General features: G+C 47.6%; 1 protein-coding gene across 5 annotated transcripts in view; it reads left to right on the top strand.

Annotated features, from left to right (window-relative positions):
• The window catches only part of PRKAG2 (protein kinase AMP-activated non-catalytic subunit gamma 2), a 345,959-nt gene that overhangs the window by 257,862 nt on the left and 60,152 nt on the right, over positions 1-27,945 (top strand). For 4 of the 5 annotated variants that reach the window (XM_060248011.1, XM_060248010.1, XM_060248009.1 and 1 more), the window contains one exon: positions 23,996-24,062. In XM_060248011.1, the coding sequence (XP_060103994.1) occupies positions 23,996-24,062 (67 nt within the window). Of the gene's footprint in view, positions 1-23,114; positions 23,202-23,995; positions 24,063-27,945 lie in introns of those variants that run through there. The other variant, XM_060248013.1, reaches the window with a different exon arrangement.

Here is a 27,945-nt window from a genome sequence, read left to right as displayed (position 1 = left end):
AGTTGGAAAATCAGATGCTTTTGCAGGGAGCTGACTCAGAACAAGGCTGGACAGTGTCTCGGCAGCGGATTAGAAAATGTTTCCTCTGTGCTGGTGACCGACGTGAACTCAGAAACAGTTCCTCTTTTAGATTCATTGGTCTTGTGTGGCTGGAAGCAGAGGACCCAAGCAGCTTGTTGACGGCCTTGATTGTCTGGCGCTAAAAATGTGGCCACGTTCCTCTTCCTGGAATCAGTGGGTGCAGAAGACTAGCCAGTGCCACGTTCTTCTACCAAGTGCTGCCGCTCCCGCATGATTTCTGTGGGGATGATCAGACTGGGCCAGCATTTTGGCTTAGTCTGTTTGGTGTGGTGGTTAAGGGCACAGACTCTTATCTGGGAGAAATGGGTTTGATTCCCCCACTCCTCCACTTGCATCTACTGGAATGACTTTGGGTCAGTCATAATTCTGTCAGAAGCTGTTTTACTCTAGTTTCTGTCAGAGCTCTCTCAGCTCCATCTACCTCACAGGGTGTCTGCCGTGGGGAGGGGAAGGGAATGGAGATGGTAAGCTGCTCTGAGACTCCTTTGAGTAGTGAAGGGCAGAGTATAAATCTAATCTCCTCCTCTTCTTCTTCTGCATTAGGACTAATTACAGCCTTGGTAGTTTCAAGAGTGAAATTGTGTTGAGAACAAATCAATGTGCTTGAGCGCACAGGAAGGTTGCAGCTCTGTTACAGATGCATACTGGTTTTATAGGAATTTGGCGGCCATGGTGGTGGAAAGTATGCTAGTTGCCCTCGCAGAACCAGATTCTTTGAGGTAATGAAATGAGTGTTTGTAGGTCTTTTATATGCACTCAGAGAAACTCATGCCTCAGTATTGGTTTGCTATCCAAAACAGATTTAATAATAATAATAAACTTTTATTTATACCCCGCCCTCCCCGCCTGGGCAGGCTCAGAACGGCTAACAAGACAAGGTAAAACCATGGTACAAATAAAACAGAGTACATAATTAATAATTTAAACAGTGAAACCAATAAAACAGTATAACATTATAGTACAATATGGCTCGGTGTTATTGATATTATCAGGAGTTCCGTCTTAAAAAGCTTATTGGAAGAGGGCGGTTTTGCAGGCCCTACGGAACTGGTTAAGATTTAGGCTAAATCTATATGACATATTTAGCCTGGTTTACTAGTAATTTCTTTTTTCCCCCTGTGGAAGTGTAGCTATGTTGGAGTGGGGGTTTAGAGACCTCTAAAGCAGAATTGTCGCCATTCTCACTGAACTACATTTCCCAGGAATCTTTGGGTAAAATTGTGGCCTTTAAACTGATATAAAATTGATACAACCCTGACCTGAATAGCCCACGCTGGCTCAGTCTCATCGGATCTTGGAAGCTAAGCAGGCTTGGCCCTGGCTAGTATTTGGATGGCAGACCTCCGAGGAATACCAGTCATGATGCAAAAGTATGCAATGACAAACCACTACTGAAAGTCTCTTACCTTGGAAACACCATGAGGTTGCCACAAGTCAGCTGTGCAGGGCTTTTTCTTGTAGAAAAAGTCCAGCAGGAACTCATTTGCATATTAGGCCACACACCCCTGACATCACCAGAAGAGGCGTCACCCATTCAGTGGGCTACTTTTTGCACATTAACACTGAGCAGTACAGTGCCATAAGCTGCATTTCATGGATGTGTGTTTTCACACAGCCCAATGAGAGACCTTGCTTCAAACCCCGCCCCCCCATCCCCGCGGCCAGAGAGAGAGACAGCCATGTGCAGCTGAGCAGGCAGCAGCAGGCCCAGCTTCTCCCAGGAGGGGGTGCTCATGGGTGGCTCCACATCTCGCACTCTCTTTGCAAGCCCGTTGGTGGCTGGAGGAGACAGTGAGGATGAAGTGCGCAGTCTGGGAGCATGTGACTATCTAGTTAGTGCCTTCCCTCTGCCAGTAGGGTTGCCAATCCCCAGGAGGGGGCAGGGAATCCCCCAGTTTAAAGGCCCTCCCCCCACTTCAGGGTCGTCAGAAAGCGGGGGGGAGGGGAGGGAAATGTCTGCTGGGAACTCTTATTCCTTATGGAGATTTATTCCCATAGAAAATAATGGAGAATTGATCTGCGAGTATCTGTGGCTCTGGGGGGGGGCTGTCTTTTGAGGTAGAGGCACCAAATTTTCAGTAAAGCATCTAGTGCCTCTCCCCAAAATATCCCCCAAGTTTCAAAACGATTGGACCAGGGGGTCCAATTCTATGAGTCCCAAAAGAAGGTGCCCCTATCCTTCATTATTTCCTATGGAAGGAAGGCATTGAAATGGTGTGCCGTCCCTTTAAATGTGATGGCCAGAACTCCCTTTGGAGTTCAATTATGCTTGTCACAGCCTTGATCTCGGCTCCACCCCTAATGCCTCCTGGCTCCACCCCCATTGTCTCCTGGCTCCACCCCCAAAGTCCCCAGATATTTCTTAAATTGGACTTGGCAACCCTATCTGCCAGAGATTAACTGGATTAACTGTTTTATAATGTTGTAAGCCGCCCTGCGTCCGCTTGCGGAGAGGGCGGGATATAAATGAAAAGTAATAAATAATAATAATAATAATAATAATAATAATAATAATAATACCATTTTTTGACCTGGAGCCCTGGCCAAGCCAGCTGGAACCCCGTTCCTGCTTAAAAACTTAAAAAAGCCCTGCAGCTGTGACTTGACAACACTTTCCACCAGCATCAAAATTGATACGAAGGTTGTAACATGCATGTGCCAATGGTATAAGCAGGGTTACTTGTCTTTCATTGGAGCAACCTGGAAGTTCCACACCTTCCCTCTCCAAAAAAGTATTAGGTGAGGGATCCTGGCAAAACTTTTAGAAAAAAAGATTTGTTTGGAAGAGAGATTTGTCTGAGGGTATAAATGCAGGGAAAGCAGTTAGTGCCAAGGAGTATAAAGATGTTAAGATGCCCTTTTCAAACGACAGAAGTAAGCAAGAAACATACAACAAATCAAATCTTGTAGACCTAAGTGAGTACTAGCGTCATACGCTTAAGGAGCTTGCCAGTTCAAGTCTAGATTTATATTCCAGAACGGGGCGTGATGTCAGATATACGTGATAGCAACGGTGATTAACATTGAGCGTTGGCAGTTCGCAGCCACTCAAAACTGCGTGCACGCCTTCTGCAGCATCAGAAGGTGACGCAACTGTGGCTTCGTTGGCCTTGTGCTTTTTCTGTCCCGTTGACCTGCCCTCCCCATCTGGGCTGCAGGGTGCTTGTATTTCCCTTCAGTTGGGCAATAGAGTCAGGGGAGGAGCAGAACAAGAGAAAGAGGTGACTATTGCTTTGGCAAGAGAGAGGAAGATCCAGCATTCTGGGGAAAGACGTGACAGTTCAGGGAAGATGGCACTGAGGTGGCAAAATGGAGGCATCCACCCGCAAATTTTCTTTGTTCCTTTAGACCTTGCTAGAATGCAGATTGTGGAAACTTGAACAGCTGTTCAGCTAGGTGCTGGTAATAGAATCACTGTCTATAAATTTTTCTCTGTGTCGGAGAAGTGCGATGCATCCGTCAGGCAGACCGGGGTGTTCTTGAATTATTTATGCAAATTGTGTTAAATACAGGGAAGCTGGCATCTGGATTGCCCAAAGCAAAGCCCTCTAGTTCCCTCAGTTCCTAAGGTGGGCCGTTGGACTGCCTGAGTTTAGCCTGGAGAGGAGGCAGCTGAGAGGTGATATGATTACCATCTTCAAGTACTTGAAGGGCTTTCATGTAGAGAGGATGGTGTGGAATTGTTTTCTGTGGCCCCAGAAGGTCGGACCAGAACCAATGGGTTGAAATTAAATCAAACGAGTTTCCAGCTCAACATGAGGAAGAACTTCCTGATCGTTAGAGCGATTCCTCAGTGGAACAGGCTTCCTCGGGAGGTGGTGAGCTCTCCTTCCTTGGAGGCTTTTAAACAGAGGCTAGATGGCCATCTGACAGCAATGAGGATCCTGTGAATTTAGGGGGAGGTGTTTGTGAGTTTCCTGCATTGTGCAGGCGGTTGGACTTGATGACCCTAGAGGTCCCTTCCAACTCTATGGTTCTGTGATTCTACCTGTCTTTAAGGTGTGATGGTTCACATAGTTGATAGTTCCAACAAGACGACGCATGGGTGAAAAGCATTCAGTTGGGAAAGAAAGCAGTGCCACTCGCTTCCTGTTTGTAGCCCTCGGCTTCCGTCAACTCCTACGACACTTTGACACATTTTGCAGTCTGCCAGTTGTTGGAAGCAAAGCATATGGGAACAGCAGACAGCAAACTGACCTTGCTGAGAAGGAAGGAAGCGCCCGCCTCTTCTACATCGTTTTCAATTAAGTGTTAGTTTCCAGTTTTTTAATTGCTAGCATCCTAGCTTTTCTGTACTAGTGTCCCAGGCTGGTTCCATAACCAGACATGGGCTTTGTGGCAGAGTTTTAGGTCATTCTTGCTCGGTGTACGCTGAACTTACTGTCAAATCCTGCTTTAGGATAATGGTTTTTATTTCTGGTAAGATGGAATTTCCCTTGCCTCGTTAATATGACTTTTTGTTCTTCTTGGCAACAGCCAATGATACAGATGTCTAGTCAGAGAGCAGATAAGAGTTGTGACAGGACTTAAGAAGCTGTTCTTCCCGTACCCCTCTCCTCCAAAAAAGTGGTTTAATCTATCACAGCCTTGCAAATAAGCCTTCAAAATCGAATAGCCCAATTCCAGGGTTGGGAAATACCTGGAGATTTTGGGGTTAGAGCCTGAGGTGAGCAAGGTTTTTTGGGGGGGTTGGACTTCAATGGGGTATAATGCCATAGAGCAGGGGTTGCCAACGGTAGCTCTCCAAATGTTTTTTGCCTACAACTCCCATCAGCCTCAGCCACTGGCCATGCTGGCTGGGGCTGATGGGAGTTGTAGGCAAAAACATCTGGAGAGCTACCGTTGGCCAACCCTGCCATAGAGACCACCTTCCAAACTGGCCTTTTTCTCCAGGTGTTGCCTGAAGATCAGCTGTAAATAATCCCAGGAGATCTCCAGACATTTCCTAGAGACTGACAGTACTATTCAGTGACCTGCTTGTGGATATATGCTTGCATTGCTGGCACATCCTCCCCCCTGCCATGAATTTACCATGCAAGTCAACCCAGCTTCATCAGCTATCACGCTAGCACCCAAGCCTTCAAGTTTCACACAACCGAGCTGCCTGGTGTGGTAAATCAGATTGTGAACCTTATGCAAGGTGTTGGTGGCTTCTGTTCTACGTGGGGCCCAGCAACATATTCTTCACATCTGCGTCTCCAGAGGTATTCTTTCAAGTAGGAAAAAAGTTGTTCTTACCTTCGCCTGAATATGCTAACACCACAGAAGCTTCCAGAAATATAAAAGTAGCACATGCCAGGAGAGCCAGTTTGGTGTAGTCGTTAAGTGCACGGACTCTTATCTGGGAGAACCGGGTTTGATTCCCCACTCCTGCTGGAATGGCCTTGAGTTAGCTTAGCTCTGGCAGAGGTTGTCCTTGAAAGGGAAGCTGCTGTGAGAGACCTCTCAGCCCCACCTACCTCACTGGGTGTCTGTTGTGGGGGGAGAAGATATTGGAGATTGTAAGCTGCTCTGATTCAGAGAGAAGGGCAGGGTATAAAACTGCAATTCAGTTCTTCTTCTACCTTCCTCCTCAGCTGATGTTTTTCACCACCTAGCTGAGGCAAGGCACCTTTCCCCACTCGATTCTGTTCATTTGCCACAGTGAAGAGCTACACATAGGGTTGCCAACCTCCAGATGGTGGCTGGAGATCTCCTGGGATAGCAATCAGTTCCCCTGGAGAAAATGCCCACTTTGGGAGGTGGACTCTATGGAGGTGGACTCTACCTTTTGAGCATATTGGTCATTCTTTGTTTTCCAAACAAAATGATCTGTCAACAGGGCCAGCCCTACAACTAGGCAAACTAGGTGATTGCCTAGGATGCCAGCCTTCAGAGGGCACCAAATTGGATTCTCCTCGTGTGATTCAGTGACATCAGTGCTGGGGGGGATACCAGAAGTTAGCCTTGCCTAGGGTACCAGACAGTCTAGGGCAGGGGTGTCAAACATGTGGCCTAGGGGCCAAATCAGGCCCCCGGAGGGCTCCTTTGGGCCCCTGAGCAACTGGCTGTCATCTGCTTCCTTCTCCCTCTCCTGCTTCCTTCTGTGTAACAGCTTGTTTTGCAAGACTTGCTCAGTCGCACAGGAATTACAGAGCAAAACCTTTATTTTCTCAATTGACTGAGACTCCTCCCTTTGAGAGGAAGGGGAGGAGGAATAGCTTGCTTTGCCAGGCTCTCTCAATCGCACAGCAGAGCTAGTGAGCTATGTCTCTCTTCCTTCTATTGACTGAGGCTCCTCCCCCTCTTCATCCCTGAGGAAGGAAGGAAAGAACTAGAGTTTCCTTTGCCCAGTTCCCTGGATCCCTTGGGAGAGTTGCAAAGAAAGCACCTTTGCCAGTAGCTGTTTTAAGCACGTTTTAAGTTTTTTTTTAATTTTAAAATAAACCTTTAGTTGTGTTTGTGTCCTTTATAAAGTTTACGTCTCTGCTACCTAATTTTAAATAGGTACACACACATGGCCCAGTCTGGCATGGTCCGGCCCAATATGACTCGGCCCGACAAGGTCTTATTTATGTCAGATCCAGCCCTCATAACAAATGAGTTTGACACCCTTGGTCTAGGGCTATGCTGTGTTGGGGTGCATCTCATCTCCCATCCTGACAGAGAGGGTTTGATGAGATTTTTTTGTTACAGCAAAATTGCCCAGTTGGGTTTTAATGCGTTGATGCTACTTATTTGACCAAAGATCACCAAGTCATAGAGCACATCGTTCACGCATTACACTGAAGAGGTTAAAGCAGATCAGGCCTCCCACCTCAAGGTGGCGCTCATGGAGAAAGCTCTTTGCTAGGCTATTAGGCCATCCCTTCTGCCATCAGCCTCTGAAACTGATCTCTCCCATTAGAAACGCGATGATGATAAGGGCCAGTGAGCAGCCCCGTGCCCCATAGCCCTTATCATTGGATCTGAACATCTAACCCAACATCATCCTTAATTTTTGCTAGAACCAGTATGTGTCCTGTGGGTATCTGTGGAGGCTCTCTTGTTCCATAAACACTAACTTCGCCTGCCACATTCATCACCACGTTCACATTTAGCTGTCTCTTCTCCTGTTCCAGAACCGAACAGGCATTTTTATAGGCCGTAGGCGAGAAAGTCTTGCTTCACAAGTGAGATTTATGCTTGGTGCAAAATAAGCCATGGGAGGAATAATCTGTTCTGGGATCCCTTGAGAACAAGAAGTTGCTTTATGTCTCCCAGCATATCTGCTGAATAACCAATCCAGATGGCTCCCCTTTAGAGTTCGAGTGAAGGGGGGAAAAGGCTTTCCGTCAGTCCTCTGTGCTGGATCGTGCCAATTAACTGCAGTTTCCATCACGAGTCCATTATACTTCTCCATCCTTTGCCTATAGCTAACGTTTTGCAGTGGGAAATGGAGCACCATTCTCATCCTCATTAGCTCTCCTGCTTTGTGTGACTAATAAGCTATTAATATCAGCTCTGCATGGTTTGGGCCTGTGGCAGACCTGCTATTAGCTCAATTCTGGACAGAGCCTGCAAGGTCCTTCTAGGCCAGCCAGGGGACTGGATAACGGACTCTGTTCTCAGGGGGAGCCGTAACAGCAGGCCTTGTGATTGACTGCCATGTGTCATGGTTTCTACAGGCTCATAATAAACCACAGGTAAAAGGAAATCGTATAGACATGTTTGTGATCTGATTGGGCTAGTATAGAATCATAGAGTTGGAAGCGGCCTCCAAGGTCATCTAGTCCAACCCTCTTCATAATGCAGGAACTTCATAGATACCTCTCCCCCCCACACACACACACATCCCCAGCAATGTTCCCTCTAAGCTGCAGAGTTTTGTGAGCAAAAATCCTACTTTGTGAGCTACTGGCATGAAAGATGTGAGCTACTGCATGAATTAGTGTGCCCTGGGGTCATCCTTCCTGAGTTAAGACAAAAATGTGTGAGTGGGAGGCTAAAAATCTGTGAGCTAGCTCACACTAACTCAGCTTTGAGGGAACACTGATCCCCAGTGACCCCTGCTCCATGCCCCGAAGATGGCAAAAACCTCTGGGATGCCTTGCCAAACTGGCCTGGAGAAAAAATTGCTGCCCGACACCAAGATATTAACATTCTTGCTAGCTTAACTGTGACTCAGCAGTCAAGAGCGAGCTATGGATCCTCTCCCTTCGCTGAGGATGAATTCCTCTCTTTCTTTGTTTATTGTATTCATAGTCTGCCTTTCTGGCTGAGGCTCAAGGAGGATTACAGGACATAAAATGGTGCAATCCGACAGTGTAAAACAACAAAATGAACGAAGCCGTAGGACCAAGGTGACAGAATCAGAGAACAAAGCTAACTAAGGCGAGGTATACTATAAAACAATCAGGGCCGGCCCTCCCGCTAGGCAAACTAGGCGGTTGCCTAGGGTGCTGGGAGGGTGGGGGCGGCAAATTGGGCTCCCCCACCTACCCCTCCCGGTGCCCCAGGCAAGCACCTAGTTTGCCTGCCTGCCTCCCCCGCCGCTACTGCCGCCCACCGCCATTGCCGCCACCGCCCGCCCCTCCATTCCCTTCGCCTCCCCCCCGCTGTGGGGGGGAGGGAGCGCAGCAGGGGGAGGAGAGTGGGGGCGCCAGGCAGCGAGTCTGCCTAGGGCGCCATGCAGCGTCGGGCCACCCCTGAAAACAATAAAGAGAGTCGATTACAAGGTATAAGACAGGGCAATAAAAGCAGGTGATGCCTACAATAATCATGGCAGTGGACTGTGATTCTGTTCCATGAAGATAGTTTCAGGTGCTTAGCCATGTCAATATACAGTAGAAGAGCAAGATTTTAGTCCAGTAGCACCTGAAAGACCAGGAAGATTTCTAAGGTGAGTTTTTGCGAGTCAAAGCTCCCTTTGTCGGGACTCCAATCTTGCAGTCCTATTCCATTTGATTGCAATGCATGTGGAGTCTCTAGCTGGAGAATTAATGTGGGTTCCAGCTTAACACAGGATCGGAAACAAACTTTTCAACTCTGGCTTCAGATCCTGGAACGCCGCGGAGGGACGTGCAGGAACCACGATTGGAGTTCACTGCAGATAACATTTGTAATCAGATAGCATGTACCTTTGTTTAGACCCAAGGGGCAATTACACCATGACCAGAGGCAGGGCTTTTTTTTGTAGCAGGAGCTCCTTTGCATATTAGGCCACACACCCCTGATGTAGCCAATCCTCCAAGAGCTTACAAGGTTCTTAGTACAGGGCCTACTGTAAGCTCCAAGAGGATTGGCTACATCAGGGGTATGTGGCCTAATATGCAAATAGAGCTTAAAACAGGCCAGCAGAGTTCCTGGTGGGTCACCACCCAGAGGGCTACCAGTATCCCGTGTGCTAAGAAGGCCGCTGGACTTGGACCTGCCTGGTCCAAGATACAGGTGAGCTTCCATCTATTACAGTAGCTGCTGGCCAGGTCTAAATCAAGCAGCCCCCCACATACATTAGTATAGGGCAGGGGTGGCCAAACTTGCTTTAATGTAAGAGCCACATAGAATAAATACCAGATGTTTGAGAGCTGGGAGGGAGGGAGGAAGGAAATAGAGGGGGGAGGGAGTGAGAGGTAGAAAGAAATCAACTTTTAACTTTAAATGCATTCTCCAAGGCACCAGCTGGCTTAGTTTAGAGAAGTGATTTAAAGAGACAAATGTCTTCTCTGAGCTGGCTGACAGGGCAGTGAAGATTTTGAGAGCCACACAGTATGTGTGAGAGAGCCACATGTGGCTCCCAAGCCAAAGTTTGGCCACCCCTGGTATAGGAGCTACATGGCTTGGTTTATGTGCTCCTGGGCTGTTGCCCAGAGTGTAACATGGTAAAAGTGAATTGTTCTGCTCCCAAACTGTGGGGAAATTACCATTTATAAGTAGCCGTGTGTTCCAGATTGGTGTACCTTGATTTGCATTTAGATGGGAATTCCTCCCGGTGAGTCACCTCAAGGGTTATTTTTTACTTCTTCACCAGTATTTGGACAGAAAGGACCAATTATTTGATACTGTTAGCCGTACAAATGGTATTTCAAGCATCATGTCGAAACAAACGACTTCTTGCCTTCCCTGCTTTAGCACAAATGAAGGGGAAATATTGAAAAGAAGTCCTTCTTTTGTTATCTCGGAATGGCCAACCGTTAACAAAAGGCAACCTTGGCCTTTTCTTGAAGTGCTTGAGCACCTCTGCGCGTCATGCAAGACTGGGCTTTAAAACCAGATTCTTGAGTTCCTACCCAGCAACAGCAGATTAATATGTAACCAGTGGAATTACTCAAATGCTATTTGCATATTATGAGTCGTTTCTCTTTAATGAATATTGTTTGCCTGTTGGATCTAAAACTCCACTGAGACACAAACTCATCCGTTCCTTGAAAAGTGAGAATATTATCAGATAGACCCATCATCCTTCTACTGAATGAGGAATTTTCCACTGGAGGAAGACTCCTTCCAGCCCTCATCTGGATAGCCGAGGCTAGCCTGATCTTGTCAGATCTTGGAAACTTATCAGGATCAGCCCTAGTTAGTATTTGGAGGGGAGACTGCCAATAAAGCCCAAGGTTGTGACATAGAAGCAATCAATGGCAAACCACCTCTGAACATCTCTCGCCTTGAAAAACCCATGAACATATGAAGCTGCCTTCTACTGAATCAGACCCTTGGTCCATCAAAGTCAGTATTGTCTTCTCAGACTGGCAGCGGCTCTCCAGGGTCTCAAGCTGAGGTTTTTCACACCTATTTGCCTGGACCCTGTTTTGGAGATGCCAGGGATTGAACCTGGGACCTTCTGCTTCCCAAGCAGATGCTCTACCACTGAGCTACCGTCCCTCCATGGGGTCACCATAAGTCAGTTGTAAGTTGATCCCCCTCCAAAAATAAAAGACTCCTGTTTTAGGAAGGAGCATTCTTCAGCAGGAGGGGTCTTTCTCCAATTGATTCCTCGTCTAGCAGAAAGAAACTCTTGGACAGAATCTGTTACAAATGGGACAGGGCTGTTTTTCGATTTGGGGGGGGGTCCATTTTATGACTGGTATCGATACACTGGCTAATTTTTAGCTATCTCTTATCAGAAAGATAGATACAGCAGTGCTGGAAAAGGTCTACAGATCGGATGCGCCATTTTTGATGCAATTTAGAATGTTTATTATGAAAGGAAGATGGCATGGCATAGCCTAATCCTGCCAGATCTTGAAAGCTAAGCAGAGTACTGGGAAGAGAGGCCACCGAGGAAGCTTTTGTAGAGCAAGGCAGTGGCAAACCACTTCTGCTTTTCGCTTGCCTTGAAAGCCCCTTGTTGAGCTCACCATAAATCAGTTAGTTGTGACTTGACTGCGCTTAGGTACCCGCATAGAGGCTTTATTATTAGAATATCTGAAAGCTGTCCAATTGGAAAGTTTGTGGCCCTTATCATTAACAAGGGGAGCGTGGGAATGTTGGGGCAACGTCTGCTGATGGGTCACCTGCGGTACTAACATCTTCACCACCCGCTCAGACTTAGTTCCTCTCGGGGCTTTTGTTGTAGAAAAAGCCCAGCAGGGGCTCGTTTGCATTAGGGTTGCCAAGTCCAATCCCAGAAATATCTGGGGACTTTGGGGGTGGAGCCAGGAGACACTGGGGTGGAGCTAGGGGGAGGGGGGAAACGGCTCCAGGGAACGTGGTGAGCCGCCCCGTCTCGGAGTGGGTGACGCCGCTGCGCAGCTGCCGCCTCTTCTCCGCTCGCCGTGGCTGCTCCTCCGAGATGGGCTCAGGCTGGGGGTGTGGCGAGCCGCGAGTCCGGGTCCTAGAAGGGCCTGGATTCGCGGCTCGCCATGCTCCTGGCCTGCCTCCGCCCTCCCCTGGTTTTGCCTGCGCTGCTGCCGCCTCTTGGCTGCTCCTCCGAGATGGGCTCAGCCTGGGCCCATCTCGGAGGAGCAGCTGCGGTGGGCGGGGAGGGGGCAGCGGCGCGGCAGCCTCGCCCGCTCTGGGATGGGGCGGCTCGCCATGCTCCCCGGCGCCGTTTCCCCCCCTCCCCCCACTTCTGTTTTTTTGGGGAGCGGGGGAAGAGGGTGGAAATCCTGGGGTCCCCCGCCAGGGCGGGAGGGTTGGGAAGCCTAGTTTGCATATTAGGCAACGCCCCCTGGTGCCAAGCCAGCCGGAACCACATTCCTGTGCATTCCTGCTCAAAAAAAAGCTCTGGTTTCTCCGCGGGGTTAAGGGATGTTTTATGCAAACATGGTACAGGCAGCATGCGATGAAGATGTTTCTTTTAAAACATCTTTCTGAAAAGCTCAAGATGGCTAACACGATTACTCAAACAATTCCAATAAAAATCCAGAAAAACTCTTTTCAGTTATAAATAAAATTTAAACCCCATGGATCAATTGGTAAAAAAAGCAACAGTAAGTACAAAAAACAAAAACGTTTCTCATCAAAAATGCACTTTTGAGAAAGAAAAGCCCCCTTAGGCTAGATAATGGTGGTTGTAGCACAGCCTCAAGCAGGCTATTGCAAATGGCTTGGGCAACACACACAAAAGATACTTCTAGAGAGGCCAGGTACAATGTGGGGGGTGATCAGGCAGCAAGCATTGCTGGAACACATCTGAGATGGTGCACTGGTTCATTTCAAGAGAGCTGGAAGATGGAGACCAGAAGATAGAGTTAAAATTCAGTGAGATCTGAACATTCTGGAAAAGTGGGCAGAAGTGAACAAGATGCAATTTAACACGGATAAGTGCTGAGTTCTACATCTCGGTAACAAAAATGAGAAACACACATACTGGATGGTAAATACATTTCTGAGCAGCAGTGGCATACAGGCGGACCATAAGTTAAACATGAGCAGCCAGTGTGATGCAGCAACAAAAAGGGCAAATGCCATCTTGGGGTGTATCAACTGAGGCATAACATCCAGATTGTGAGATGTCATAGTTCCACTGTGCACTGCATTGGTCAGGCTACACCTGGAGCATTGTGTGCAGTTCTGGAGACCTCACTTCAAGAAGGATATGGACAGAATGGAGCAATTGCAGACGAAAGCAACAAGGATGATCAGGGGCCTGGAGACTAAGCCCTATAAAAAAAAAAGGCAGAGGGACTCGGGAATGTTTAGTGTGGAGAAGAGGAGATTGAGGGAGGACATGATAGCTCTCTTGAAGTATTTGAAGGGCTGAGGGCAGGGAGCTGTTCTTGTTGGCAGCAGAAGAGAGGACTAGTAATAATGGGTTTAAAATAAAGGTGGGAAGGTATTGACTGGATATTAGGAAAAACTTCTTTACAGTAAGAGTTGTTCAGCAATGGCATCAGCTTCTGAGGGGGGGTGTGTGTGCTGCCCCCACTGGCAGTCCTGAAGCAGCGACTGCACAAACACTTGTCAGGGATGCTGTAGGGTGCAGGCTGATCCTGCAGGAGATGGCCTATATGGCCCCTTCCAACTCTGTAATTCGGTGATTCTACGGTGGGCTGCCAAGACTTACTCTTCACCGGTGGGAACTTCAGGACGTACTTGCACTATCAGCTTAGTTGAGTTTCATCACCGTAATCTCTTCCTCAGGATCTACTGAGGTGAAAAGCCCTGAAAGACAAGCGATCTCTCACAGAGAATCTCAATATTGTTAATTTCCAGGATTCTTTGAGAGAAGTCATGATATACTGCTGTAAAACTGACCCAGCCTGGGCCTGCCAAAGGAAGCCGTGGGCCTAGGTGCTGAATGGAGAGCTTGACTTGGATTCCGTTTCCTGCATTTCCACTCTGGCAGAACCTTAATGTTAGCTGAATTACTACCTGTATTCTTCCATTTCAAAAACACTTGCGTTTTCTCTGCTTTCAGTCCCTTGTTTATTACCTCCAGTGCCCTTCACTGGATTGTAAGGATGCTAGAGGCACTTAGACTGTTGGCATTACGGCATGATGGTTTTGCCTGCATCAGCTTTTTGGTTGTTTTAATAAGCCATCACATAAAAAAACCCAACCCACTCTAAAAGCGGTGCAGAGGAAAAAGAGGGTTGGGCTATGTCTGTTCGGTGCATATCATATTAATATATTTAGTAAATAGTGGCATGGGACAATTACATTTCCATGGTGGGTAATAAATGTCATGTGACATCTGAATATATTAGGGTTGTCAAATCTGGCCTGGGAAATGCCTGGATATTTGGGGAGGGGGCAGGGTTGCCAGATTCAGATTGGGAAGCTCCTGGAGATTTGGGGGTGGGACCTTGGGGAAGACAGGAACATCAGTAGGGTACAATGCCACAGAGCCCCCCCTCCCAAGCATCCCTTTTCTCCAAGGGAACTGATCTTTGTAGCCAGGAGATATGCTGTAATTCCAGGGGATCTCCAGGTTCTACCATATTCTACGGGTGGTAAACTGAGGAAGGTGGGAATTGGGGGAGGGATTTCACCTAGATTCTATTATATACTGGAGTTTGCCCTCTGAAGTGGTTGTTTTCTCCAGGGCAACTGGGGTCTGGAGATCAATTGTAATTCCAGGAGAACTTCAGGCCCCACCTGGAGGTTGGCAACGCTGTTTATATTGACAGATGTAGCAAGCACTAATTTAAAACGAAGTAAGCAGGGCAGTAAAGGTTCAGGCATGTGCTCTATGTCATTGAGGACTATTTTCACGCTTGGTTTGGAACCTCAGGGCTAAAGTACGCATTAGCCCTGTTCACAAGTCACAGGGAATGCATGTACAGCATATGTACGGTGACTACTTGATTTTGCTCATGTTACATTCAGTGCATGTGCAGCTGAACGTGTGATTTAAGTCCCACGCTGAGAGAGTTAATTGATCTCAAACCAGTAGCATTTTAGTGTATTGCTGGGCAAACCCAGAGTAGGTGAACCAAGAAGAAATGCAGCGGTGAGCCTGTCTTTCAGAGGCTGATGTGAACATCGAGATGGTCTTTTTGCCCAGCTACTGTTTGCAGTGCACCCAGTGTTTGATAGTATCAGAAGCTGGCATTTCTGGAAGAATTTCTCTTAATACTGTAGGAGGTTTTATAACAAATATTTTTTGGACAGGATTTTAAAAAAAATGTCCTAACAAGAAACACGTGCCTATCATCTTGCAGCGAGTCTTATGAGTCTTTTCTGAACAGAGGCCAAGATAGGAACCTAAATTTAAGAACACAGTTCTAAGCAGGTTTTCATGGAAAGCAAGTCCCATTTTTCAGCAGGGCTTACTCCCATGAAAGCGTTCTTAAGATTGAGAACTAAATCTTGCAGCTGTAATTATATATATATATTTTAAAGGGGTGGTTTTAGATTGGATTAAATTCTAATTCAGCTTTTGCAAAGGGCCGTGGCCATATCCTAGATTGCTACTGTTGCTCCCAGACCGTGAGTCATTGTGCATAAAGTGATGTCAAGTCACAATGACACCAGCAGGGAGTTTTCAAGGCAAGTGAGAAGGAGAAGTGGTCTCCCTTTCAGTGCCTTCCTTTGCAGAGTCTTCCTTGGTGGTCTCCCTTCCAAGTAACAACCCTGTTTGGCTTCTGAGATCTAATGAGATCAGGCTATCCCATGCTGCCTTTTCTTTCCTGCAAGTCAATACCAGGGGTCGTTTTGTAGAAAAATAGGTGGTGGAGCTCATTAGCATATGCCACCCCCCCACCAGCCAAAAGCAACCCAACGCAAGAAAGCAGAGCCCCGGGCAAGTGAGGCCTGCTTCAGCTGGCTAGAGACCCAGCCAGCCCAAGCAGGCCTCACTCACCCGGGGCTCTCCTTGGCTGCCCCCCCCCCCCCCCAGTTAAAAGGCCAGCAAGCCACCCACCACCCAAAATCACATAAGAAGTGGAGAAAGTGTGACATGGGCTTCTCCCGGTGTTAATGAGGGCTGCTGGGGGTGTGGAAAGCTCCTGATGGCTGGGTGGCTGCCCGCTCTCTTAATCCAGGGATTCTTATGCAGCTGCACCTACTATTCAATGGACAAGGTAGGTGGGGGGGGAGGAGGAGGAACCCTCAGAAAGGTTCAGGAGCTGCATTCCTGTGAGCTCCTGTTAAATTCAAGGCCTGGTCATTACTTTGACAAAAAAAAGAGAGAGAGAGAAAACTTTGGGAGGACTTGCATCAGTGTCTGCTTAGATTTTCACCATACCTGGGGTGTGTGATTATGACAGTAGCTTGCAGATTTCTTTGCGTTAACAGAATTGCTGTGTTGGTAGCAGATGTTAAAAGATTTCCTGTCTCCCCCCACTTTAAAATTGGTTACTGTCATGGTTAGGGGGACACCATTTATTTATTTAAAATGCTTATTAGCTTTCTCTCTTCCTCACAAAGCTGAATCCAGCGAAGACAGAGGTCCTTTGCGTGGGTCGCGGCGGGCCAGGAAGGGAGATCTCCCTACCAACTTTTGACGGTGCGTCACTGATACCAGTGCACAGGGTCAGGAGCCTGGGAGTGCTACTGGAGCCCTCCTTGACAATGGAGGCCCAGATAGCTGCCACTGCCAAATCCGCCTTCTTCCATCTTAGGAGGACGAGGCAGTTGGCCCCCTTCCTGGAACGTAGCGACCTGGCAACTGTGATCCATGCAACAGTCACCTCGAGGCTGGACTACTGTAATGCCCTCTACATGGGGCTGCCCTTGTACCGAATGCGGAAACTGCAGCTAGTGCAGAATGCAGCGGCCAGGCTGTTAGTGGGACTACCACGGTGGGAACACGTACAGCCTAGGCTGCGGGAGCTGCACTGGCTGCCGATTGTGTACCGAGTTCGTTATAAGGTGCTGGTTATCACCTTTAAAGCCCTATATGGCCGAGGACCTGCCTACCTTAGGGACCACCTCTCTCCATATGTTCCCCAGAGAGCACCGAGATCTAGTTCTCAAAACCTACTACGAATCCCTGGACCAAGAGAGGCCAGATTGAAGGCAACTAGGGAGCAGGCCTTCTCCACAATGGCTCCCAAATGGTGGAAACAACTACCAGAGGAGGTGCGAGCCCTGCGAGACCTAAATCAATTTCGCAGGGCCTGCAAAACCACCCTCTGTCAACTCGCATTTAAGATGGCACCCGGAGATGACACCTAGCCATCCTATACACATCCTGAACTGTGGCACTTTAATTTAATTTATATTTGATAAATTTTAATTGTTAATTAACTTAATCTGAATTGTATTTAACTATTTTAATTGTTTTTAATGTTGATGGATTTTAGTGTAATCATGGTGTAAACCATGTCATGTGAGCCGCCCTGAGCCCGCTTCGGCGGGGGAGGGCGGGATATAAGAATAAATTTATTATTATTATTATTATTATTAAATAAAATACATAAAGGTAGAGTACATGCATAAGACTAAAATTTAAAAATGAAGCTTTAAATTACAATTTGTGTGCATAAAGTGCCATCAAGTTGCAGCTAACTTATGCTGACCCCAGCAAGGGGCCTTTGAGGCAAGGGAGGAGAGGTGGTTGGCCATTGCCTTCCTCTGCAGAGTCTTTCTTGGTGGTCTCCCATCCCTGCTTCTAACTTATGGTGACCCCCAGCAAGAGACTTTCAAGGCAACTGCCTTCCTCTGTAGAGGCTTTCTTGATAGTCTCCCATTCAAGAATTATGATGACCAGCAAGGAACTTCCAAGGCAAGTGAAAAGCAGAGGTGGTTTGCCATATTTTCCTCTGCAAAGTCTTCCTTGGTGATCCCCCATCCCAACACTTATGGCAACCTCAGCAAGGGGCTTTCAAGGAAAGTGAGAAGCAGGGGCGGCTTGCCATGCCTTCCTCTGCAGAGTCTTCTTTGGTGGTCTCCCATCCCAAGACTTACGGCAACCTCAGCAAGGGGCTTTCAAGGCAAGTGAGAAGCAGAGGTGGTTTACCATGGCCTTCCTCTACAGAGCCATCCTTCCAAGTACTGACCTTGCTTAGCTTTCAAGAACTGACAAGATCAGGGCACACCATGCCACCTTTCCAAAAAAATCACAAATTTAGGACTGCTTTAATCAAATGCATTCCTAAATAAAGGCGCCAGAGGTCTGATCCGGTCTGGTTGCACTTCCTTTCTCACACATGCGCAGAGTTCCTAACTTCCCTCGGCTTTAATTAACATGCGGCCGTGTCCCTCGTTTGAGGTCTTGCTGAGTTATCACAGCTCCTGCCCATCTGCTGGTCTCCCGCAACGACTGGATTCAATGCATGGCCACTGCGGCTTCTTTGAAGCCCTGCCCCTCTGCAACCCGGGGGCATTCCTCAACCGCTGGGGCATCAGCTGCCACAGCATAGCCGGAGACAAGAGAACTGTTGCCCAGGAATATGAATACTTCCATTGAAGTCTGAAGGCAGACAACCCCAGGGAGTGCCTCGGAGGCCTGGAGGAAAACGCTGGCTCAGTATCTAAGGGAGAAAAAAAATTATTATAGGCTAAATAATAAACTTTAGTATGGTTACATAAGATTCAAACTGACAACTCCCAGGCAAATGAAAGAAGAAGGAGATTAGGAATTTAAGTCAAAGGGGGGACTTTTTCAGAAGAGGGAGCCTCAGAACACAGCATCTTGACATTTCTGCGGCGTTTCTTGTTTAAATATGGATCACCACAAAACAGCTTTTGGAGCGCGGAGTTCAGAAAGGAACCACGTTTGGATATTTCACAAATCATCTGGCCTGAGATACGCCAAAGGAAAGCTCGTGGAAGCCACTGGAATAAATGGTTTAACAGCTTTAAAAACCTGGCCTGCTTCTACTTTTTGGAAATTATCGCTATTATATAACCTGAACAGCCAAGACTCCTGGTCTCCTGATTTCCCATCATGGAATATGGCATTGGTGTCTCAGAAACTGTGCCTGCGCAACAGCTAGGTACCAAAAAAAAAGGCAATGTTTTTCTATAGGCAAATATCTTTAAATGCAGAAGAAGATGATATTGGATTTATATCCCGCCCTCCACTCTGAAGAGTCTCAGAGCGGCTCACAATCTCCTTTACCTTCCTCCCCCACAACAAAAACAGCAGCTGCCCTTTCAAGGACAACCTCTGCCAGAGCTATGGCTGACCCAAGGCCATGCTAGCAGGTGCAAGTGGAGGAGTGGGGAATCAAACCAGGTTCTCCCAGATAAGAGTCCGCACACTTAACCACTACACCAAACTGGCTCTCCAGGAGGATGCAAGCATTTGTTACACAGAACTCTTGCCGAGCAGAATGGAGAGCACGGTTACTTGTCAGCTTTAGGACAAAGCGCTTTGAAATGCAAATTCTTATGCATTGACATCTTAAGCATGTTTACTCTGAACCAAGGCTTTTTTTGAACAGGAACGCACAGAAACACAATCCCAGCTGGCTAGGTGACATCAAAGGGGTGTGGCCTAATATACAAATGAGTTTCTGCTGGGCTTTTTCTGCAAAAAAGAGCCCTGCTCTGAACTTATTCTCTGGGTTTAAAATTCTTGTCTTACTGCTTATTCTGTGGCTTTCCACCATGCGACACTTAGTCCCAAATTTAGGGTTGCACCTGGAGCTGCTGAAGATATTTAACTTATTGATCTGTATTAGAAGACTGATTTAACATATGGCCACTGCTCAGGGGAAGAAAAGTGATTCTGTCTGAGAGAGAGAGAGAGGAGGAGGAGAAGAAATTGGATTTATATCCCACCCTATACTCTGAATCTCAGAGCAGTCACAATCTCCTTTACCTCCCCCCCCCCACAACAGACACCCTGTGAGGCAGGTGGGGCTGAGAGAGCTCTTTCAAGGATAGCTCCTATGAGAGCAATGGCTGACCCAAGGCCATTCCAGCAGCTGTAAGTGGAGGAGTGGGGCACCAAACCCAGTTCTCCCAGATAAGAGTCCACACGCTTAACCACTACACCAAACTGTGGAGAGAATACCAAACTGGAGAGCGAGAAGAGGTAAAAGGGTAAAGTGTACCTGAGAATCTGTTGAGCCACAAAGAAGAGGACTCATGACAAAGTCGCACATTAATGGAAACTGCTGTGTGCATGAGATTGGGGGTAAAGGAGCATCCAAGAATGTGGCTCTCAAGAGGCAGCCTTAGAATAAAAGGTAAAGGTAGTCCTCTGTGCAAGCACCAGTCGTTTTTGACTTTGGGGTGATGTTGCTTTCACAACATTTTCATGGCAGACTTTTTACGGGATGGTTTGCCATTGCCTTCCCCAGTCATCTACACTTTCCCCCCAGCAAGCTGGGTACTCATTTTACCGACCTCGGAAGGATGGAAGGCTGAATTAACCTGGAGCCAGCTACCTGAACCAGCTTTTGCTGGGATCAAACTCAGGTCGTGAGCAGAGGGCTCCGACTGCAGTACTGCAGTTTTACCACTCTGCGCCATGGGGCCTTAGAATATTGCCCTCCAAAACCAAACTGTAGTCAGAAATAAAGGAAGTTGTCAAGCTTTGCTTATTCAAAAATTGCATACTTCTTACTATAATGCAGTCACTATATTGGCAAAGGTGAGACATTGAACAGCCCTAGCTAACACTACATTACAAATGAAGTATTGTAGAGGACTGATTTAAAAAAAAAATGGCATGGGGGGAGGAATTGAAAAGTAGAGTAGGTGGTGGCAGCCCATTGGCCATAGGAATAGCAAGACAGGTGAAATGACATCAGCCTTGGAATATATGCTATCTGAATAGGTTTGATGTGCCTACAAAGAACTCTTGTTGCCAGATAAATTGTGACTATGAGGTCCCCTTCTTGAAATTCTGGATGCTACCTGAACCTTGATATCATTGTTGATGTGAACCGCTTTGGAACAACAAGGGGCTTACTGGGAGATATTCTTGGTAACCGTTCCATATTCATGGCACTGCCTTTTCTGCAGTTGTTCTCCGAGCTCTAGTTTGGGAACATGGCGGATGTACTGAAAGACCTTTTTATCTGGCCGAGCATCGGACTGCTGGCATTTAAAGGTGTGCTGAGAGGGTGATGATTTAAATTTTAATTACATTCTCATTAATATTTAAAGCTGAGACGCTGCGATTTTGATGGGAACATTATAAGCTTAAAAAAAAAAGATTCTGCACAGTCATAGCAGTTTCCGCAGAAGTTCAATAAAATGGTCAATATTTCTAAAGATTGTGTACATCCGTAAACATTTTTTTTACAACAAATACAGGAAGCCTATCTGGATAATACGACAGGGCAGTCCAGAATTACATAAAAACACAGCATCCTGACAAGATTATAAATCTAAGTCCTTAGTCAGACGATAATCATATTATTCAAATCTCTTGCAAATCTGGTTTCCTTGTGATAAAATATTAACTTTGAGAGCATCTCTTATCTGGTGTATTCTGATTTCTTAAATCACCTATTCAAATGGGCCTTATATTTAGCTATTCATAAGCATGCTATTCAATCTGGCCTTTCAAGTTTGGGAAGATACAAGAGAAAATACATTTGCAAACTGCAGAATCCCCTATCCCCCAGTTGTCCTTCATGGTCACAGATGTTTGGCAACAAAGCTGAAGGGATTAAGAGGAAATGACAGATGGGCTTTTTTTTTTTTTTAAATCCAGCCAGGGAAGAAACATAACAAGCAATGTTACAACAGGGATCATGAGATATTTTCATGGACCACATTTTGTGAGGTAGTGATGGAAGGATATACATTCCTGTTTCATAATTTTGAGGGCCTATTCTCAAAACGATGTAATATGGATTAGTGTACATTTTAAACCATGGGCACATATATGAGGGGGGTAACTCCCCCCCCCCCACTTTATTGGTAAATAGAAAATGTATTTCCATGTTCGTGATCAGGGACCAGTTATGGCTATTTTGCATTTCCGCAGAATTCCATCCCTGTGTATGGGGAAGGATAGGTGAAAGAAGCATAACAGACACAGAGACCGGGGGGGGGGGGGCGGTGTGGTGTCAGGCAAGGACCAAAGGTGGGAGGGAATATGCCCCTCCTAGGTTGCCAGTCTCCAGGTGGTGTTGGCGGTCTGGTATTATTACTGGTCTCCAGATTACAATGATCAGTTTCCCTGGAGAGCACAGATCCATAGGAGTTAGCCGTGTTAGTCTGTTGCTGCACGTTTTAGTGTAACGTAAGCTTTCAAGAAACACAGCTCTCTTCATCAGATACATGTGACAGAGAGCTGTGTTTCTCGGAAGCTTACGCTACGATAAAATTTGTTAGTCTTCAAGGTGCTACTGGACTTTTTACTATCCTGGAGAACATGGCACCTTCAGAGGGTGAATGTGACGGCATTGTACCCCACTGAGGTCCCTCTCCTTCCTAAACCCTTCCCTCCCCAGGCTTCACCCACCCACCCCCCAAAAAAATCTCCAGGTATTCCTCATCCCCAAACTGACCTCAATCTGCCAAATAATATCAGGGACAGGTGGCCCCTAGAAACTTGTACATCCTGCTTTTGTAGGGCAAAGTGTCAGGAGCATCTGCTTGGAGCCATAAGGAAAGGTGGGTTGTAAGCAATGTTCCCTCTAAGCTCAGAATCTTGTGAGCAAAAATTCTACTTTGTGAGCTGGCATTTAAGTTGTGAGCTACTGGCATTAAAGTTGTAAACTACTGCATAAATTACTGTGCTCTTGGGTCATGGTTCCTGAGCTGAAGGCTAAAAATGTGTGAGCTAGCTCACGCTAACTCAGCTTAGAGGGAACACTGGTTGTAAATATAATTTATGAAACAAGTATACCTGTGGACACGCGTTTTAACAGCTTGCAAAAATAAAGTGTCTTTGTGGGGGTAGATCCAGGTGGGCAGCTGTGTTGGTCTGAAGCAGTAGACTTTTAGTCCAGGGGCACCTTTTAAGATCAACAAAAGTTTATTCAAGGTATGAGTTTTTCATGTGCCTTTGTGGGGGGAGGGGAGAGCAAAAGCATCCCGCTCCCCCCCCCCCCTACAAGCGGGCCGTGGTGCCCTCTCCTTTCCACCTCGCTACAGGTGAATGCACACCGGACGATACCAACGTCAGCCCAGAGGAGTGGGATGCGGTCTCCAATTTAACTTCACCTCCCCACCCCACCCCACAAAAACCCGGATGCTTTTGTCCAGCCAATCCCACTCCGGGCAGGTGTGGCAGTGGCACCCTCCCCCCAATTTCTACATAACGAGGATTTACTATACGCTCCGGCCTCCCCCGCCTGCGAAGTGGTAGTTCCCTTTCCCTTGCCGGGGACAAGCCAACAAGGGCTTGGGAGTCCGAGAAAGTATGGAAGGTTCCACTAAAAAGGGGGGGGGGGAGACGGGGACCAGTTGAAACGCCCCAACGTTCTTTCGGCAGCCGTTGGGTTCTAACGGTCGCGCGGCGGCGGCAGTTGCTCGGGCGAGGAACCTGCCGCCGCCGCCGCTCCTCCAGAGCCCGGCTGGACAAGACGAGAGAGAACCGCATGGAGGAGGGGGGCGGGAAGCGGCGCGCCATTCCCGGGCCTGGTCAGACCGCGAAGGGGTTAATGGGCTGGGACTAGCCGGCGGGGGAAGGGGGGAGGAGGACGGAGGGAGAGAGAGCCGGGTGGCGGCGGCCGGCTCCTCCTCCTCCTCCCCTCGCCGCTTCAGCCAGCCCGGGGAGGCGTCGCAACTCGAGTCCGCTGCCGTCAAGCCGAGCGCGCCTCAGCCCCAGCAGGCAGGGGCGGGATTCTAGCAGGAGCGCTTTTGCATATTAGGCCGCGCCCCCTCCCGATGTAGCCAATCCTCCTGGAGCTTCCAAGGCTCTTTTTTTGTAACCGCTTGGAGGATTGGCTACATCAGGGGGGTGTGGCCTAATATGCAAAGAAGCTCCTGCTAGAATCCCACCCCTGAAGCAGCAGCATCTCTCCCTCCTCGTCCTCCACGCGGCCACTCCCCTGCTGCCGCCCGGGCTTCCCCTTCCCTTCCCCGATGCCGGGGATGCCGCCGCGGGTGCGCTGAGCTGAGGTCCGCGCCTGGATGCCGCTGATCCCGCCGTCTCTCTCTCTCTTTCTCTCTCTTTCTCTGGTGTCTCCCTCCTCCCTCCGCCCTGCTGCAGGCAGCTCCTGCTCAGCCCCCGGCCGCCTCCGAAGGGATGCTGGAGAAAGTGGAGGTCGACGATGAAGGTAAGGAGGAGAACCCGTGGAGCGGCCTATGGGGGACGGGGGGGAGGGACCCCCCTCGGCTGGGAGCCCCAGCGACCAGCCTCTTCTTTGTTGTGCCTCCAAGCAGCCTGTCTCTCCCCGCCCAGCTGATGTGTGGCCACCTTCAGCCCTCCCCCTTTTGCCACCGTGAGCAGGGCCGGCCCTAGACTGTCTGGCACCCTGGGCAAGCCTAACTTCTCTCCCCCCCCCCCTCCGATAATCTCACCCAATTTGGTACCCCCACACACAAAGCCGGCGCCCTAGGCAATCGCCTAGTTTGAGTAGTGGCAGGGTTGCCTCTCAGCTGAGGACAGATTGGGAGCTGGCCTGGAGGAAGCCCCAGTGACCAGCCTCCTCTTTGTTGTCTCCTTCAAGCAGCATTTCTCTCTTCCCTGCCCCCACTGTTGATGTGTGGCCACCTTCTTCTCCCCACCCACCCCCCGTTTGCCACTGTGAGCAGGGCTGGCCCTAGGCTGTCTGGCACTCTAGGCAAGGCTAACTCCTGCCACCTCCCTGCACTGATAACGTCACCGAGTCGTATGGGGGGGGTGGTGGTGGTGCCCAATTTGGCACCCTCACAAAGCCGGCGTTCTAGGCAATCGCCTAGTGGCAGGACAGCCTTGACTGTGAGGCGGAGGAGCCTTTGGCCATCAGTTCCGCTACAGGTACCACCTGCAGAGCTGGCGGCACTGCCTTTGGGGGCAAGGTGGCTTCCCCCAGTGAGGAGTCTGGCTCCTGGGGCTGGTGGCCAATGAAGCAAGCTCCAGATGAAGGGGTGGTGGCTTCCAGCCTCTGGAGCATCCCACCATTTGGGCTCTGAAGAACTTGGTTGTAGGGCAATGGTGGGCCTGGAGGGGTAGTAAAATTGGGGTGGGGTGAGACAGTATCTACTGCCCTTTAAACTGTAGCAAAAATTATACTTTGTGAGCTATGGGCATTACAGTTGTGAGCAACTACATAAATTAGTTTGATCTGGGGCCATTTTCCCTGAGCTAAGACAAAAAGGTGTGAACAGGAGGCTGAAAACTGTGAGCTAACTCACACTAATTCAGCTTAGAGGGAACACTGCTGCCCACATATCCCATACGGGGAGAAAAAGATGAGCTCCTACGGTATGTTGCCCTGGTTGCTTAATGCGGTTGAAGTTATATTTATTTTATATTTTGTCACTGGTTTGCATGGTATGTTGCAGTTTCATAAAGGTGGGGGGATTGGTGTTCTTTTGCCTCCTCACCATCCCAGCAAGCATGAAACGGGGGCTCTACAGTAGTTGTGTAGGAACAGGGAATTTTAACAGAGGCCTCTGTGTTCCTGTGACATGGCAAGCTGCCCTTGCTTTAACAAATTACCTCATTAAAAGATACACATGTCACACCCTCTGTGGCTTTGGTTCATCCTGCTCAGCGTCTTTTAAATGCCTTGTCATGCTTATGTTGGGGGTGTGTGTGTTGTGGTCAGAAAGTGAATTCTCTTCTTCTTTTTTTAGTAAGCGTGGAATTGAGATCCGGAGACAGTGGGGTGTTTTACTTTGTTGATGGGAAAGGAATGTTTCATGGACTTGAGAAGCTGCAGTCAGCCAGCCTGTAGCGCATCACTGCTACACCCTTGCACATGTGTTTACCTGGCGGAGATAACCCTCATTTTACTGAAACCTATGAAAAACAGACAGTTCCATTGTACATCTCCATATAGATAGACCAAGATGCTTTATCTTCCCACAGCTCTGCGTGCCCCCCTTCGCCAGCAACTGTGCATTGAATCAGTTTGACCCAGAGATAACTCCAGTTTTCTGGGTTACACCTCTGAAGATGCCAGTCACAGTTGCTGGCAAAATGTCAGGTCTCTCAATGTCAACAACCAGCTTCCATTGTGTTTGACAAGTTTAGATTTAGAGAGCTACTTACAGTATGTTTGGGTTCGGTGGTGCTTTAAGGTTCAAGCATACAATCTAGAAATTGATCTTGCCTTAGAAAGTAAAGAGACCATTCTGTGTGGAGATGTTCGAGAATCTGCTGCTCTCACTTGGGGGTGTTAATTGCTTTCTGTGGTCATTCTCAGACAAAGGTGCATGGTATTAAGCAGGGCTGGCCAAACTGTGGCTCAAGAGTCACATGCAGTTCTTTCACATGTATTGTGTGGCTCTCAAAGACCCCGCTGCCCTGTTGACCAGCTTGGAGAAGGCATTTCTCTCTTTAAAGCACTCCTCCGAGCCAAGCCAACTGGCACCTTGGAGAATTCATTTACAGTTGCTTTCCACCTCTCCCTCCACCATCTATTTGCTTTCCTTCCTTCCTTCCCATCTTGCAACTCAAACATCTGATGTTCATTCTATGCAGCTCTTACGTAGGCAAGTTTGACCATTAAGTCTCTGGGGTCAATCATTTCATCCCTAATTTATCTCCAGTCTTAAAGCAGGATTCAAAACTTAACTTTTAATTGGATCTAAATTAATGAGGACAAATTATTGCATACAAGGACTGCAATCCTATTGGCTTTGGGGGAAGCTGGAGCAGTTTTGCTTTATCCTTTTCATTGGATGTCTAGAACAACCAGCTTACAGGTTGCTACTACTTTAGGAGCCCTTTGTTGTATTTTCTTCCTAAGCACACTAGACCTTCTATATTTTATTGCTGAAAGATGGTGTAAATCATAAAGCTCTTCAAATGAAAGAAGTATTTTTATGTGAAGGTTTTCCTCACCACAAAAACTCTTGGTCTGGTTTCTTTCCATAAAGCTCTCTTCTTAATTAGAAGGATAATTTAACAAACGCTTTTTGTGTTCCCACTCACAGCTGAGGTTTTTTTTAAAAATCAAACTAGACCTTTCACACAAGAGTCTTTTTCTTTTTTTCCCCCCTAGCAAAATGTATTAGACTTCTGAAGGTTGTAAGCAGTTACAACAATCAAAACAATTTTTCATAAGAGCTGTTTTTCTTTGTTAGTGACACAGAAGCAGCACACACGTTGATGTAGATAATACTTAACCACTTCCTTTGATTAGCTCTCTTCTAAAATGCAGGGTGGATTCTCAGTTTCCTTATTGCACTGTGCATGGGAATGTTCTTTCAATTTCTTCATGATGGGTTAGTCCAAATAGGTTTGATTTCTGGACCTCTTGATGGGCAAGTCTGACTTCTGAAGACTTCTACATGCAAGGGGTTTTGGAAGACCAACAGGATGAGTTTCTACAAGACTGTCACCATGGCTTGACTGCAGACATTGAGCTGCAGGGGAGATTATGCTACATGAATTGATCTGCTTTTTTGGTGACCCTTGTTCACCGTTACGGATAATCTATTCAGAATACCAGTACATCTCTAACTTCAGTTTAGGTTAGTGCTTTAAAGATGCTGATGGTCTTTGATTTGAATTGTATCTTTAATTGCAATCAAAAGTATATTGTTTTACTAAGTGATCGATTTAGTAATAACTGGATGCAGATTGTAATTGCTGGGGCTTTGCCTGTTTTGGAAATTCTGATTGCAAAATACAGCAGTGGTATGTCAAATCTATTTTTTTTTTAATTAGAGGCGCCTCTGCAACAAAAAAAACAAGGCATGTTAAACTGTAATTCTGGCTTTTTTTTTTTTTGTTACATTGTCAGCATCTGGCCTTTTCCTTGTTGCGGGACAAGCCATGATATTACGATTCAGGAGATGCATTTCAAACTGCTACTTTGCCATATGTATACAGAGGATTTTGCACAGCATGCAGGGTCAGCTCTCCGCCTTACCAATTTGAGGTGAACCCCTGAGTCATGCCGCTGGAACTGGGAGTGTGGCAGAAGGTGGTAGGCATGACATATGTCTGTCATCACCTCACACACCTGCATGGTCATTGGATGGTAGTGGCTTGGCTTGCTCTCA

This window comes from Heteronotia binoei, chromosome 10 (assembly GCF_032191835.1).
Source record: "Heteronotia binoei isolate CCM8104 ecotype False Entrance Well chromosome 10, APGP_CSIRO_Hbin_v1, whole genome shotgun sequence".
Lineage (NCBI taxonomy): Eukaryota > Metazoa > Chordata > Lepidosauria > Squamata > Gekkonidae > Heteronotia > Heteronotia binoei.
Note: the sequence above shows the minus strand (reverse complement) of the source record. Positions and strands in the feature narration are given on the sequence as shown.